The 14,946-nt window shown below is 38.5% G+C and overlaps 3 protein-coding genes across 3 annotated transcripts in view; 1 reads left to right on the top strand and 2 right to left on the bottom strand.

Moving 5' to 3' along the window:
- Positions 1-277: 277 nt before the first annotated feature.
- LOC146506946 (aquaporin-3-like) lies at positions 278-8,702 on the bottom strand. Its single transcript, XM_085178986.1, has 6 exons — positions 8,265-8,702; positions 5,141-5,267; positions 4,865-5,002; positions 4,598-4,713; positions 4,287-4,504; positions 278-4,194 (listed from the first exon to the last, which is right to left on the bottom strand). The coding sequence occupies exons 1-6, from the start codon at positions 8,370-8,372 to the stop codon at positions 3,984-3,986; spliced, it is 918 nt and encodes a 305-aa protein (XP_085035112.1). The 5' UTR covers positions 8,373-8,702; the 3' UTR covers positions 278-3,983.
- Positions 8,703-12,032: 3,330 nt separating this feature from the next.
- The window catches only part of nol6 (nucleolar protein 6 (RNA-associated)), a 15,908-nt gene continuing 12,994 nt past the window's right edge, over positions 12,033-14,946 (bottom strand). The window contains exons 23-26 of the mRNA XM_085178976.1: positions 13,237-13,326; positions 12,945-13,145; positions 12,387-12,488; positions 12,033-12,194 (exon numbers count right to left, since the gene is read on the bottom strand). Of these exons, the coding sequence (XP_085035102.1) occupies positions 12,045-12,194; positions 12,387-12,488; positions 12,945-13,145; positions 13,237-13,326 (543 nt within the window). The 3' untranslated portion in view covers positions 12,033-12,044. The remainder of the gene's footprint in view (positions 12,195-12,386; positions 12,489-12,944; positions 13,146-13,236; positions 13,327-14,946) is intronic.
- On the top strand, positions 14,133-14,928 carry LOC146506945 (cocaine- and amphetamine-regulated transcript protein-like). The gene is made up of 3 exons (XM_085178989.1): positions 14,133-14,346; positions 14,471-14,554; positions 14,687-14,928. The coding sequence occupies exons 1-3, from the start codon at positions 14,200-14,202 to the stop codon at positions 14,792-14,794; spliced, it is 339 nt and encodes a 112-aa protein (XP_085035115.1). The 5' UTR covers positions 14,133-14,199; the 3' UTR covers positions 14,795-14,928.

Below are 14,946 nucleotides of genomic sequence, written 5' to 3'. Positions count from 1 at the left end.
GGCCAGGACTCTGCAGTCTATTTACACCTACAGGCCAGTGGACACTCTTTCAAGGATGAGGATGTACACATCCTGGACAGGGAAGAACGCTGGTTTGAGCGTGGAGTCAAGAAGGCCATTTACGTGAAAAGGGAAAGACCATCTCTGAATCGAGGAGGGGGCCTAAGGGTACATCTTTCGCCATCTTACAATGCTGTGATTGCAGCCATTCCCCAACTCTCTGTGAATGGTACCCATGGCCATTGATCAGTGGTCTTTGATCAGTGGGTTTTGGTCAGTGGTTGTTGATCAATGGTCATGAGAATTTGCATAATTATGATTAAGGAACTGACCTCACAGCCCATTGTTCCTTCAGTGGGCTGATTTCAGTCATTATGCAAATGTACTGTTTATAAGATTGGGGAAACCTGCAGTCAGCTGAGACTGAAGAAGTCACTTGGATGAGTGACGAAACGTTTCTCCCAGAAAACGCTACGTCCAGATGAACAGAATCAACTTTTGGAGATTTATTTTCCTGGATGATTGAGAATGCATCAAGATGTCATAATAGTTATTTCCAACTGTGAAGCCAGCTAATGCAGAAAAAAAACCAAAAAAAAAAAACAGGCCGACTCAGTAAAATTCAGATGTTAACATTTGTCATCAAGACAGAAAAAAGAAAAAGGTATAAACCTATCCATTTGAAAATATAGGCTATTTTCAGGAAGGAAAAACTCCCTTTTAACAGGAAACTTCCGGCAGAACCAGGCTCATGGAGGGGCGGCCATCTGCCACGACTGGTTGGGGTGAGAGAAGGAAAACAGGATAAAGACATGCTGTGGAAGGGAGCCAGAGATTAATAACAAGTATGATTCAATGCAGAGAGGTCTGCTACGACATAGTGAGTGAGAAAGGTGACTGAAAAAGAAAATTCAATGCATCACGGGCATCCCCTAGCAGCCTACACCTATTGCAGCATAACTAAAGGAGGATTCAGGGTCACCTGATCCAGCCCTAACTAAAGAGCAAAGTGCTCTAATGGGGTTATGTGGTACTATAAGGTAATTAAGATAAGATGGGGCATGATTATTTAAGACCTTGTGCAGTGTTATTGCAAAAGTATGAGCACCCTTGATAATTTTCATGATTTTCCTTCATAAATCATTGGTTGTTTGGATCAGCAATTTCATTTAAATATATCATATAGCAGATGAACACAATGATATTTGAGAAGTGTAACGATTTGACAGGTTTGATTGCTTCATGGATAGCCTGCTTTAAGTCACACCATAGATTTTCAATAATATTCAGGTCTGGGGACTGAGATGGCCATTACAGAACATTGTACTTGTTCCTCTGCATGAATGCCTTAGTAGATTTTGAGCAGTGTTTAGGGTTATTGTCTTGTTGAAATATCCAGCCATGGCTCAACTTCAACTTTGTCACTGATTCTTGAACATTGTTCTCAAGAATCTGCTGATATCAACTGGAATCCATGCGACCCTCAACTTTAACAAGATTCCCAGTACTCTTTCTAGTCACTGTCAGTACTCTTGCTGCATTTTGAATTAACTGAAGGCTTTTCAGGGAGTTTTTAGGACATCCTGATAATAATGAATTACAGTAGTCCAACCTAGAAGTAATAAATAAACCAGTTTTTCAGCATCACACTGAGACAGGATATTTCTAATTCTAGAGATATTGCATAAATAGAAGACAGCAGGCCTACATATTTGTTTAATATGTGCATTGAAGGACATGTCTTGGTCAAAAATGACTCCAAGATTCCTCACAGTGTTACTGGAGGACAAGGTAATGCCATCCAGAGTACGAATCTGGTTAGATACCATATTTCTAAGATTTTCAGGGCCAAGTACAATAACCTCAGTTTTATCTGAATTAAGAAGCAGAAAATCTGAGTTCATCCAGGTCTTTATGTCTTTAAGACATTCCTGCAGTTTAACTAATTGGTGTGTGTTATCTGGCTTCATTGTAAGATAAAGTTGGGTGTAAACTGCATAGCAGTGAAAATGTATTCTATGCCTTCTAATGATACTGCCTAAGGGAAGCATGTATAATGTAAACAGAACTGGTCCTAGCACTGAACCCTGTGGAACTCCATAATTAACCTTAGTGTGTGAAGACAGAAAATACAATCCTAAAGGCAGAAAAAGCACAAATTCTGCTGGTTGAGCAGCGACTGAGTTTGATTCCCTAATCCGGGCCTTAAATATTTTAAGGTATATGGGTTGTGTGTCTGAGGTGGGGTTCATTTTGAATTGTTTTTATTTTATCAAGTATTGTTTAACTTTTGTAGTTTTTGTTAAGGAACGGTTGTTAGGTAAATTGTGAAAGGATTTTGTTAATATTAAGTTTAACGTATAATTTATCCTTTTTTGTGTATAACCCTGCTGATTTTGTCCCTTTTGCATCCAAGCTGAGAGCTGAAGGTGGTGGAGGGTTTCCCAGCTGACTGTTATTATGTGCTGTGTGTGTGGTTGGTGCCAGATTCTCTTCGCAGTTGAGTGCATGCTCACAAGTGTCTGGGGTGATCTATTTATCTTTTTTATTTGTTGAAATCGTCTCCCCGTCAAGTTGACCATCCTCAGTCCTGAACACCAACCCCCATTCCAGTTATGGTTGAATGTGTAGAGTTTTAAAAAAAGTTTCCTTTGAGTAACGAATTATAACTTTTAATTGTGAAATTACATCTCCTGCCTCATGTTAGTGGAACAAACCTGTGTACCTTACTGGAGTTAGTACTTATTTCTTTGGGTGAAATTCCAAAGGTGGCGTTGTTGGCAAAGTACTGAATTACTCTTTTATACCTTGCTCCCACACTTGTTCATTATTGTAAGATATGTATTTAGTTTGTCAGAAGGGGATAGGTGCAAGCTAGTCTGTCTGAGAAGTGAACCTTTATGTGTCATTTAAAGAAGACTTTAGCTTATTTTTATGACAATGTTTTGTACTTTTTATCTCATGTAAGAGTACAGTCACTTTCAGAAATGAGAAGCACTTCTGACAAACAGGAAAAAGGAATATCAGGAGAGTAACATGAACCACACTTACGTTATGCAAAAACAAAAAGGAGAACTTTACTGCAATCATTCAAAAGCATTTCCCCTCAACCTACATACAAAATTGAAGAGCCACTGTCCAGTATGGCACCTAGTAAAGGACCAAAAGGATATAAAAAAAAAAACACCCATCAATAGACACCGATGAACGTAGGCAATATGTTTCTATGAAATAAGACTTTTTTTCACACTAGTTTCAAGCATGGAAATGGAATTTAATATCTTTAAATAACATTTATTTAGAAAATTTGGTCAAAAATGAAACATGTGTGGATACAAGAAAGAAGCAGATTTAGTTGCTTCAAGATTGTCTTTGTAAAGGGTAGAAAGATTATAGCCCTATAACCCTCGCCACAATCTCTCTACACAAGATAACAGAGTCAACAGTTTGCACAGGTATGATAATGTCACTGAGTGGCGCCTACATTAAGTGAAATGTACTACTTTCATTATATAGACAAGATAGACAAATGTTTGAACATGCTTATGTTTGATTGTTTTAATATCCCACTGAAATGGGCTGAGAAAAGCACAGAACAGGATTTTTTAAAATATTTTAATCTAACTAAGTATATACAGAATATAAAGTATGTAAAACTCCATAAAAAGATTATCTAAAATTAAATTGGTGTAAAGCATACAATACTGTTAAGTCTGGTGTTATAGATACTAATCTGAAAGTTCATGTCATAAAAGAATTAATGTAATTCTTTGCTTCTGAATTCATATTTCAATTCACACAGTCAGTCTCTAAACTATGACACATAAACATGCAACTGTACAGAAGGTAATCTGACATCTATCTGGGGAGAAGTCCCAACAGAAACAATTGTTTGAGAACAATAGTTGTGTCAGGAAGTAAGTGAGGGTGGGATACTATGTAGTTACAAGTGCATGTTTTTTAAGTGACATTTCTCTAACGGACTAACACTCATTTCTTTCTTTCACAGCCTCTTTGGAGTTGTCTTTGGAAGTCACATTGGTGAGTCGGACAGTCTCCTGCTCTGTGCTCTCTTTCCTGTCACGTACTTCCCCTTCCATGTGGAAACCAACCATCAGCTGGTATATCATTACACCAATGAAGGTACCAAGGAATGGAGCAAAAACAGGGACCAGGAACCAGCCTTGTCTAACCCTGGACAGAGACAGAATAAGAGTTAGTAAGTGTTAGTAGGGATCACTGTAAAGGCAATGTGAAGGAAAAGTAGTTAAACTCTGTCCACTTACGTGAAAACCTCACTCCCCCAACCAGCTATAGCGGTGAAAAGACGTGGTCCGAGGTCTCTGGCAGGATTCACTGCATAGCCAGAATTAAAGCCCATAGACAATCCAATGACCAGAACCACAAATCCCACAGTGAAGGCCTCCAGCCCTTGGGGGATGGGGTTGTTGTGAGGATCCACAATGGCCAGAATGCAAACTATCAGTGCTGCTGTGCCAATAATCTGTGTGGTAAAAATGAAATGTAAGAGGGAATCCCATCTATATTCTGTTCTTAAAATTTGTGTATAAAACCAGTTTGCATTTCAAAAGACTACCTGATCAAAGAAACCGTTGACAAGGGTGAGATGGTTTCCAGGATAAGTAGCAAAGATGCCGGCTGTGGCGTCAGGTCCAGTCACATTAAAACTTGCAGGATGGTCCCACAGGGCATCTAATAAGATCCAAATAATAAGATGGTTCATGTGGGTTTTTTTTTAATTATTACTGTTGTTGCTGCTTAAATAATAAGATATATATTGTATATTTATCTAATAATTATATAATAAGATAATTCTGACTCATCACTAGAAGTCTTCACTTACCATAGTACATGCCAAAAATAATAGCAGCACCAAAAAAAGCACCAATTGTCTGAAAGAGGAAGTACATGGGAAACTTTCTCCAGCGCTCTCTTCCAAGCAGACACAAGGCAAAAGTTACTGCTGGGTTGAGATGGCCGCCTGCAAATGCAGATGTTGACATTATGTCAGTGTGTACAGTCCATAATCACACAAAATCACAGCCTTGCCTAAAGTAAAACAAAAAAAGCTCTAAATACATGTTACATAACATAAACATCAATAAATCAGTTTGCTTACCTGATATTTGGCCACAGACCAAGATGCCTAACGTAGCAGCAAAGCCGAAGGCAAAGTTGACAGTAAGGAACATACCATGGGAACCACCGCTCAACACCAACTGGGCGACAGAACCGCAGCCAAACATCTGGAGAGAGAGTAGAGAAATCAAGTTCAATTGGGTCCCAATAAATGAATACACTAGTGTTTGGTTGTTTCTCTTGTAGAACAGTTAATATAATGAAAAATTCAATGTGTGTTTTTGTTTAAATGGGTCTATTTAAATTTGACTAAATGTTTTCTGTCCATTTGTTGCATTGGCTTTTGTTTGAAATGAAGAAAACCTTTCCAATTGCTCTGAGAAATGCATTCTGCATATCAAGACTTTACAAAGTTTTGTGTACGACATCAACCATACTCAGCATCTCACAATATAAGTATTGTACATTAGAGGCCCTGTTAGTCAGTCAAGGTGAGATTAAAGAATGTGATCATTATTTGTGAGACCTGTAAAACAAAAGCCCACTGAATAAGACTTGTTCTGAATTAAATCCATTGTTTTAACAAGGGCAGGCAGGAGTAGACTACACCACATGTTCAGTATGTTGTATGTTGTATGTCAGTATGTTGACCTTGATCGGAGGGGAACTGTCATTATTCCCAAGTGATTTATCCAAGAAGGGGGAAAAACAAGTCCTAATCCACTTGGAAAGAGGATGAAGATGGTTTGGGAACGTTTTTCTTTATCAACAGCACCAGGGTGAGGTGTTCCGGGCATGTCCCACCGGGAGGAGGCCCTGGGGCAGACCAAGGACACGCTGGAGAGATTATATCTCTCGGATGGCCTGGGAACGCCTTGATGTTCCCCTGGATAAGCTGGACAAGGCTGGCTGGGGAGAGGGAGGTCTTGCGCCTCCGCTTAGACTGCTGCCCCTTGCGACCTGGCCCCAGATAAGCGGAAGAAGATGGATGGATGGCTGGATGGATAGATGGATGGAACGGCACCAAACAGGATCTTTCAAACTGTGTGTTCAGAGTACCTCGTGATTATATTTGTGCATATATCCATGAGTGTTCTTTGGATGTGCTTGTTAGTGTAGTATGTAAGCGTCCATGCTTAGGCTTCTGTGCTCTAAGCCCCATGAAGAGGATTCTTTTCACTGAGATCAGATGACATAGATGTTGAGGTTAGTCTGAGGGAACCGCCTTTAGAGGGACTGGCGCCTGAGGAGTGCTCATTATCACTGTGCTCAGTGTAAACTCTCCTCCTACGATGAGACCAGCCGTTGCTGGAAAAATAGGATATAGCTGAGTCTTATGCTAGAATTGTGCTTAGCTGTTTTATTTTTAGGAGCGTGAACAAAGTCTTTTTGATACTTCTTAATGTCATAGGCACTGGATTACAAATGATCAGCCATTAGCTTGTGAGTGTCCATTTCCTGATTTAGATCACATTCCACCAGAAAGGTCTCATTTAAATCTGATACTAAATTTGGACACAAGGAGAGCTACTTCCAGCTTGCAGAAGCACTTCTAGAAGTGCTCATATTCAGTGATTCTGTGCTCTTTTCACAAATTACAGTTACTTCATATGTTTCTGTCGTAATGTAGCTTAACTGCAACCCAGCAACAAACATTCAAGTTGCTGATTCAGCATTTCATACATCTATAGTGCCAAATGTTAGCACAGTCGGGGAGTTTATAAAAGAACTGCAGAGCAGTCAGCCAACTGAAACAGACACTTAGGATTTGTCTGGGAGTGAGAGGCCTGAAACCGGTCTCTGTGGGATCTTTTTAAAATCAGGATGAAGAGCCTTAGAGGAATTCCAACAGCTACTCTCCAGATGAAAGCACACTGCTTTTGAAGTGGAAAATGGATTCCACCTTCACATGGGTTTAGCACACCAGTTGCAGTGGCAACCAAAGACACAATCTGCTGCTGATGCTGCTGCTGCTAAATGGCTTCCAAGGTCAAAGCCAGTTTAGACTCAGTGATGAGGCATTTAAGCACGCTATACTGACAGAAAAGTTACTCAGTCAGTTCATGACATATTTTAAATGCCTTTGACTAGAACTAATTTTTTCCATATGCAATGGTCAATTTGTGACCAAATCTACCATAAATTTCAGACAATATTAAAACACGCACAGCTGCACACACCCAGTGAGCATGAGTTCATCTGGAGACATTGAAAATCACAAACAAAAATTAAGAAGAAAGAGGACTTTTTACGCAAGATATTATTGCATAAGAAAAATGTGGCACCTATTATTCTGCCACTGAACGTGTCCTGATGAATAACTTCACCACACCTTTGTGTACTATCAGTAGTCACACCAAGAGTTACACCATTACAGGTCAAATATTTTCTAATCTCCCATAATGATTTAACACAGATCAATCCAAAGTGCTCAAAAGAAATGTAGATCATATATATGTACATACAAGGGATATTTTAATCAGGGGTAGCCTGCTTCTGTGAGTTTATTATCAGGTTATTATCAGGTTTACAGCTCACTTTATGCTGCAAGATTAAACATGTTTAGTCATTAAAAGAATACGCTGCCTGCCAGGCTTTATCTTTTACTAAAATTTAAATTATTAACTGTAAAATCCATTTTATTCTTGGCGTCATTTCAAAATAAACAACTTTTAATGGTATACTCTGGAGTCTATATTTCTACAGTATATCTATATATTTCAGTTAGCAAGCAAAAGTTGTCCACCTCACAGTTATTGTTTAACCTTTATGTTTGAAACAATGCAAGATAAAATTCTATTTTGTCTTTGGTCGGCCTCTGTCTTTAATACTGAAACTGAAAACAAAAACAACAATAACAAATGTGCTGTGCTGAATTATCATCATTACTTTGCATGTATTAACTTCCATGTTCATGTGCACATATATAACTCCTTTTTGTGTGAAGAAAGGGTGAGGTTGCGCCTCTGGGATCCTACACACAAACATACACACACATATATATGTATATAACAGATGAGCAGGGGTCATTCATAATAGATAGCATTATTTAAAGGATGAATATTGTTTTAATGTTGTGTTGAGATTATACATGAATTCCATGCATACACGCACAGACACAGGTGCACACATTCTTACGCTTCCACACACAAACATGCACTTACCACAAGGATGAGAGTGCCAAGACACTCTGCCAGGGCTTGACGAAGCAGCAGGTTGCGGATCTGGAAGAAGCGGGACAGTTTATCCAGATAATGCTTTTGCCAGCCCATGTCTTCTTGTCACAGGTTGAAGAGACTGTGAGAAATGACACAAACACACACACACACAGTTGGTAGAATTTCCTGAGTGCCTGTGAAGCTGAGAGGACTGAGTTCCTCTTTTATAGCCAATGGTCTCGGATGGCCATTCTGAGCTTGGACCCACCCCTCTATACCCCGCCTCTGTGCTAGCTTGGTTTTGTTACTGACCTGTTCACTCCCTCACCACCTGTCACGCACAAACACCCATACACACACTCTGTACACCTTTTTTTCTTCCTCAGGACATTTTTGCATTGTAAGGTAAATACTTTAATATGATACTTGTTAACATTTTACCCTCCTTTACAACCAAAAATAGTCTAACCAAATAAAATGAAGTTATATATTTAAACTTAAATGTATGTTTAAGTTTACTGATGATGCTTGTTCTCTGTCCCTCAGAATTGTGATTAGAATAAGATATAATTATATATTTACTAATACGCAGGTATCCTGGGTTTTTCATTTGATTAAAAAAAGCAAATGTTGGAAAGAATTCCTATTTCCACTCATTGGGAAACAACAAGTGGAAGCAAATCCAAACTTACCTGGTTGCCACAAGAGCTAGAACCCTAGAGTTCCAGAGTTATCGGAGCACACACACAAATACACAGACATGTGTAATTCATGCTGTTTGCCACCAGTACTGGATCATTCCCAGCTAATCACACACGTCTTCTCTTCTTCTCTCTCTGTCACCTTATTTTGTCTGTCCTTTTCTTATGTTCCTCTTCTGAAACTTCATCACCATACATTATGTCTCCTTTGTCTGGTTAGAAATGTGAGAACATGTGCTCTGTAAGGCCTCAGCTATGCTGGTATCAACAGGAATCTGGATCCCATTCTAAAATACTCCTGTTTTTGTCTGTGTGTGTTGTTGATATTGCCAGTTTTTGCATGATAGTGGAGTCCATCAGCTGGAATTTACCCAAGGACTGCTAAACAAATGTGCACACGTTTATAGACACATAAGACTGCTTATTTAAAATGTCAACTTATGAAAAAAATTCCACTTTCAGGCATACAGAAAATTTCTCCATAATTTATGGAGATGTTATTGTGTAAAAGGCAATCTGAGTCATTGCCAGCCAGATATGTCAACTCGAACATGGTTAAGTCACGTTGTGCAACATTTTACAAGGAACCTTTTTTTGACTAGGAGTAGGCGTCCCCTGAGGAGATTACTGAGGAGAATGCTTCCTAAACCAACTTTGGGGAAAGCAGGATTCTAAAATTTTAGAATTTGATGTAAATTTATATGAAGGGAAATTGAAGATTAGTAGGGGGGGAATAGATGATTCAGCAGAGAAATTTCTCATTACATTGATATTGACTGGTGTTATTTCTTCTTGTTCTTGTATGTCCCCCTTTTCCACCTGCGTTTTCTACACACATCCACATTGTTTGCTCAAAAACTGTTAATTTTGCGAACAATTAAATGTTATTTGGAGGCTAAAAGAACATCATTTTTGTATGTATTCAGTTTTTCAGCTCAAACGCAATTTCGAAAGACAGTGGAGCTGCATTTTTCAGCCATGTGGTTTTATCTAACTTTTCCTGGAAGAGTTTGGCTCAGAAACTGGACAGTTAGTGCGAAAGTGAAAAAATGGGGATACCCACAAGAATTTAAGTCCATTTTTTGACGTCCTTACAATTAAAACTGTAGTATGATGACCAGGAGAAAAGGCACAGAAGCTACCAAGAAAAAACAGCCTTTGTCCTGAGTCTTGCCCCCTCACTGTTTATAGGCCCACCAAAAAAAAAAAAAAGTCGCAGACTTTGGCTGAAAAGGTAGCTCCTTGTACCTTTGGACTCTGTTGTATGAATTTATTCATGCTGTTCATACTACTCAATTCATCTGACTTCAAAACACTTAAAATATTCTTCTGTCTTCACTTTTCTAAAGCCTGAAAACAAGAGCCCAGAGTGAGTGCAGATGTGGCAAAAATATGTTGCCTACCCCAGCTTCACTATTTCAAACTTTTTAACTATTTACTACAAAAACATCTACGCTGATATTATTGAAGTTTTTGATCTGTGGCTCTATGTTCGACATGTGTGCCAGATATGTCTCGTGTAGGAGTGGCAATACTGTAGTTGTTTTAGAACCAGAATTCAGTAATATACAGGTTTCCTGTGTTCAGAATACAATGACAGCATCACTATACATTATTCACCTGCTTTGATCAAAACCCAATGGCAGATGTGTGAATTTTTTTCGTCTGTTAGCTCAATAATGAAATCTATTGATCTGAAATCTGGCTGTCATGATCCCACAGTGCTTTAACAATCCAGTAATCTGAGCTCTGGGGAGGCCAGTTAATGGCTGATGGTGTTCCACTGCATGTTCTTCTGTCTGCATTTGTTTTTACTGCACTGGCAGTGGTGTTTGGGATCATTGCCATGCCAAAAAAAAAAAAGAAGCCATTGCCAGTAACATACTTTTAGATGCCATTGTATGGTGGATCAAAACCTGAAAGCAATTTTCATGTTTACAACTCCACTGAAGTTATGAGATCAAAGCCAACTTTGTGGATAATTAGTTTATTAATGCTTATTGAAGCAGTTCAACCTTTAAGATTAAGCATCTCTCAAGAAAATCGTGGATGTAAATGGGCGAAACAAGGAGAAACAAGCTGACAGAGGAAACTGGCACAAGCACGGGAAAGACATGCAAACTGCACCCAAAAGGAATTTTGAACCTTTTTTGCCGCAGGGCAATTGTGTTAAACACTAAGCTTCTGTGCTTATGGTTGTCCTTTTGTTTTAGTAGGGAAATCAAGTTTGACCAAGATATACTACAAGAATTTAGCTTCCGCTGCCTTTTTGCTGTCTTGCTTGTACAAATGTTAAAAGTTGTGACTCCAAGCCATGTTTAGTTTTTCTTATAATGAGCAACAAAGGTGACAACTTAAAAAGAAATAGAAAAACCTAAGAGCAAAACAGTCACAAGTTCCATTGCTCTTCTTGGTAATCATAGCCGTTTTCTTTGTCTAAAATAAAACACAAACGGTATCTTTGCATCAGCAGCAGTGATGAAATAGATCCCGTTTGCCGAGTTTTGAATGTCTACCAACAGTTTTAGGTTACTAAAATGGTTACTCATACAGTACTTACACATAATTGCTGCATATGGTTACATATGCTTTCAGTCATAGACAACTGTATTCTCTGTTCATTACTTAGTCAATTAAGTAAGAGGAAAAAGTTTTAAAGTTCCATTAAAATTATTAAAATGTCCCCTCGTGTGGAAGAAAGGAAATCCTCATGAGAAACTTGAGTACATATAAATCTAATTATATCTCATAAAAACTATGATAAATGACTCAAAGGTTTTATCATAAATGTTTCTGAATAACTATTTTTTAATAAATGACTTTAAAGCTAAATGTCATTGTTTTGCAGATGTGCAAGTGTTATACACCTATAGATGTATATAAATCAAGACAATTAAATGAAATTAAGAGGCAAATAAACTGAAATACAAACAGCATGTATGCATTTATTGGACATGAAACAAACACACACGGATGAGAGAAATATAGCCAGAACTGTTAACGGATATGGTTAACAAGAAGCTCAAAATTCATTCATGTTTTCACTGTTTTATTATTTTGTAATGGAATTGAATTTGTGCTGCGTCTAAAATGACCATTTTTCAGTCCTGGCCTCCACTGACTTGACTAAGCCCTTCCCCATGGTTCGGATGTCCTCCAGTATTGCTTCAACATTGGGAACAGTCTTCGCTTCATCTCCAGTGACCTCCACGCTGCGAGCAGACACCTGTGACGTCTGAGGTTTTGTGAAAAACAAAAACATAATAACAAAGAAAAAGGAAACATGAGGAAAAGGTGATTAGTGTGAAGGTGTGAAAATTAACAGAATGAAGGAGAATGACTATTACAAAAGCAAGTTTTCCACACACCCAAAAACTTGTTTTTTTACTGCCTTCATGTTTTTAAATGGAAGTCACTTTGCAATTACCTTAAAGGGGGTTGGGATGAATGCTTTTGGCTTCCATAAAACTGTGATTACTGTTCCACCACATGAATCACAGAAGAAAAGGGCCAAGTCTCCAAATGCCTCCTGGAAATTAAAAGAAATAAAACTATGTTACGCATGTCAACTGACACTTATTTGTGAAGCTCAAAGCAAAACCTATTAGAAAACTATTGGTATACCCCCCCCCCCTCTAAAAACAAACAAACAAACAAACCAAAAACAAACCCAAAACCCACTTCAGTTTGACAAGCTTACTCTATCAAAACAGGACTGTGATAGATATGTAAATGATGGGATACCGAGGAAGAACGGGAATTAGTATGAATGTTGTGCAGTTTGGATTTCACCTCCTTACAGTATAAGAACAGCTGAGTTTATCTCGGATTTTCTCTTGTCTACAATTAAATTTTTCATTATCTGGAAGCAGCTCTGTTGTATCACACGTCAGCTTTCAAGCATAATATCTGCTTCACGCTTTTTTTTTTGAAAAGTCTGTCAAAAACACACTCAGCATTTGAAATGTTGAAAGACATTACTCACTCTTAGCTCTCCCAGGTAGAGGGACACAGGGTTGTAGTCGATGACTGGAAGGGGCCCTCCAGGCTGAGCCACACTGCCAGACATCACGCCCCTGCTGAAGGTGATGGCCGGAGGATCTACTGCCTGGTCGAGCAGGGGGACCTGCTTTGGGTTCAGGTGAATCACAACATCGTAAGCGTCCAGAGGAGGACGCAAAATCACCTACAGAAATACAAAGAACGCATGAAAACACTGAAATAACAAAAATCCATTTATATATAGTGGATAAATCATGAAGGCAGTATTCACCCACCCTGACATCCTGCTTCTGGCTGCCATCTATCAGCTGATGTTCCAGCACTTTAAGACTCTCTGCAGCCAGCATTATCACACGCTGCAGCATCTGAACACACATTCAAAAGTAGCTTTGAACATTTTGAACTATTAGCACCAAAAACACTGTCTCAGTTTTCAAACTAATAGTTAGCACTGGAATATATGTTACCCATATCTTGTAGCATAATTTTATCTGGGGACCTAATTTCATACGGTAACTGCATAACAACTGGAAAGCTGCAGTGAAAACACCATTTTCTGTACGGTTTCTAATTTTGCCAAATTGTTGAAAATAAAAACAAAAACAAACAAACAACAACTTTAAATACACCCCTTAAATCTGTTTTGAACTTCCACCACATTTTTAAACAAAGTTAGTTGATTGCAACAACAGGGCAATCAAATTTCTTTTTTTAATAGAGAGAAATATAACATCATTCAACCTGAGAGCTCTTTCTAGTCCAGATATGAATTGTTTCAACCTCTATGACATTTTTGAAATCATGGTCATGGAAGTCTTTATTGGAAAATACTGTCATTAGAAATAATCTTAATATTCAATCTGTTAATGGACTACTTTCATAGTCTGTTCCGTGGTGGTTATTCACAGGAACTGCAACAACTACAAATTAAAAAAAAAAAAAAAGACTCCGAACTCATCTCTACTCAAATATGCGTACTAATTCAACAATGACCCCCCTCAGGCTTCACATTCTCAGGGATGTGAAGCCTGAGGATCCACAGGAGGTAAACTAGAATCAACGTCAACATTTGTAATTAAGTCCACAGTGACGTCTTTATCAGGACGTCACAGCACAAATTTCCTGTTCTCCAAGAACTATAAAGGAGGATGCTGGGAGAGGCAGGTCCTTAAAATTGTTGTTTCTAACAGGAGCAAGGTAGCCAAGCACAGGAAGCCTATCTGGGTCAGCCGCACACTATGGGAGGCTCGTGTGCGTGTCTTTTCTGTACGATACTGTGTGCCACAGGACTACTTTACGGCTGCGGTCACGTCCAAACAGAGGAATATGAAACTAAATATTTTACTTATTTTACTACCAAAGAGGATGGCAACGAAAAGCAGCTGGTGAGCTACACCTGATGGTTTTAAGCTGATATAATTAATGGTGTAAACATCGTTCTCAGATTTATTTACTTCAATAATCCTGTTTATCATTTGACCCTTTGAAATTTTTCATGTGCGGTTTCAGATCAGTGATTTACACGACGTTTTGGAAAGACTTCAGAACCATCCGTTTCCAGTTCTAAGAAAAAAGCATGGCTATCTCCCTGTGGTATGTAAGGCAAAAACTAATACCAGCTGGAATTTCTAAAACTGATCTCGTCAGTCTGTTTAGAACAATTTATCATCTTTTATAGAGGTACTGAATCACTCTCTCAATTTAATATGATTCCTGTCTTTTCAGTGTGATCCAGGAGAGCAGTGTGCACTAAGGAAAGGATCCCGGATCGGAAAACTATGTGACTGTTCTTTGCCAAGAACATGCAACTCTTTTCTACACCGCTGTTTATGATTCTCTGCACCTGCAAGAAACTTTTTAAACACTGTAAAAGCAAAAGGAGGGGAAAACACTTCTGATGTATTTTAAGCTATAGTACATTCTTCAGTGTTCTTTTCTTACATGTTTACTAAACAAATGTAATATTTAATCATTTAAAATTCAGC

This window comes from Neolamprologus multifasciatus, chromosome 12 (genome assembly GCF_963576455.1).
Source record: "Neolamprologus multifasciatus chromosome 12, fNeoMul1.2, whole genome shotgun sequence".
NCBI lineage: Eukaryota > Metazoa > Chordata > Actinopteri > Cichliformes > Cichlidae > Neolamprologus > Neolamprologus multifasciatus.
Note: the sequence above shows the minus strand (reverse complement) of the source record. Positions and strands in the feature narration are given on the sequence as shown.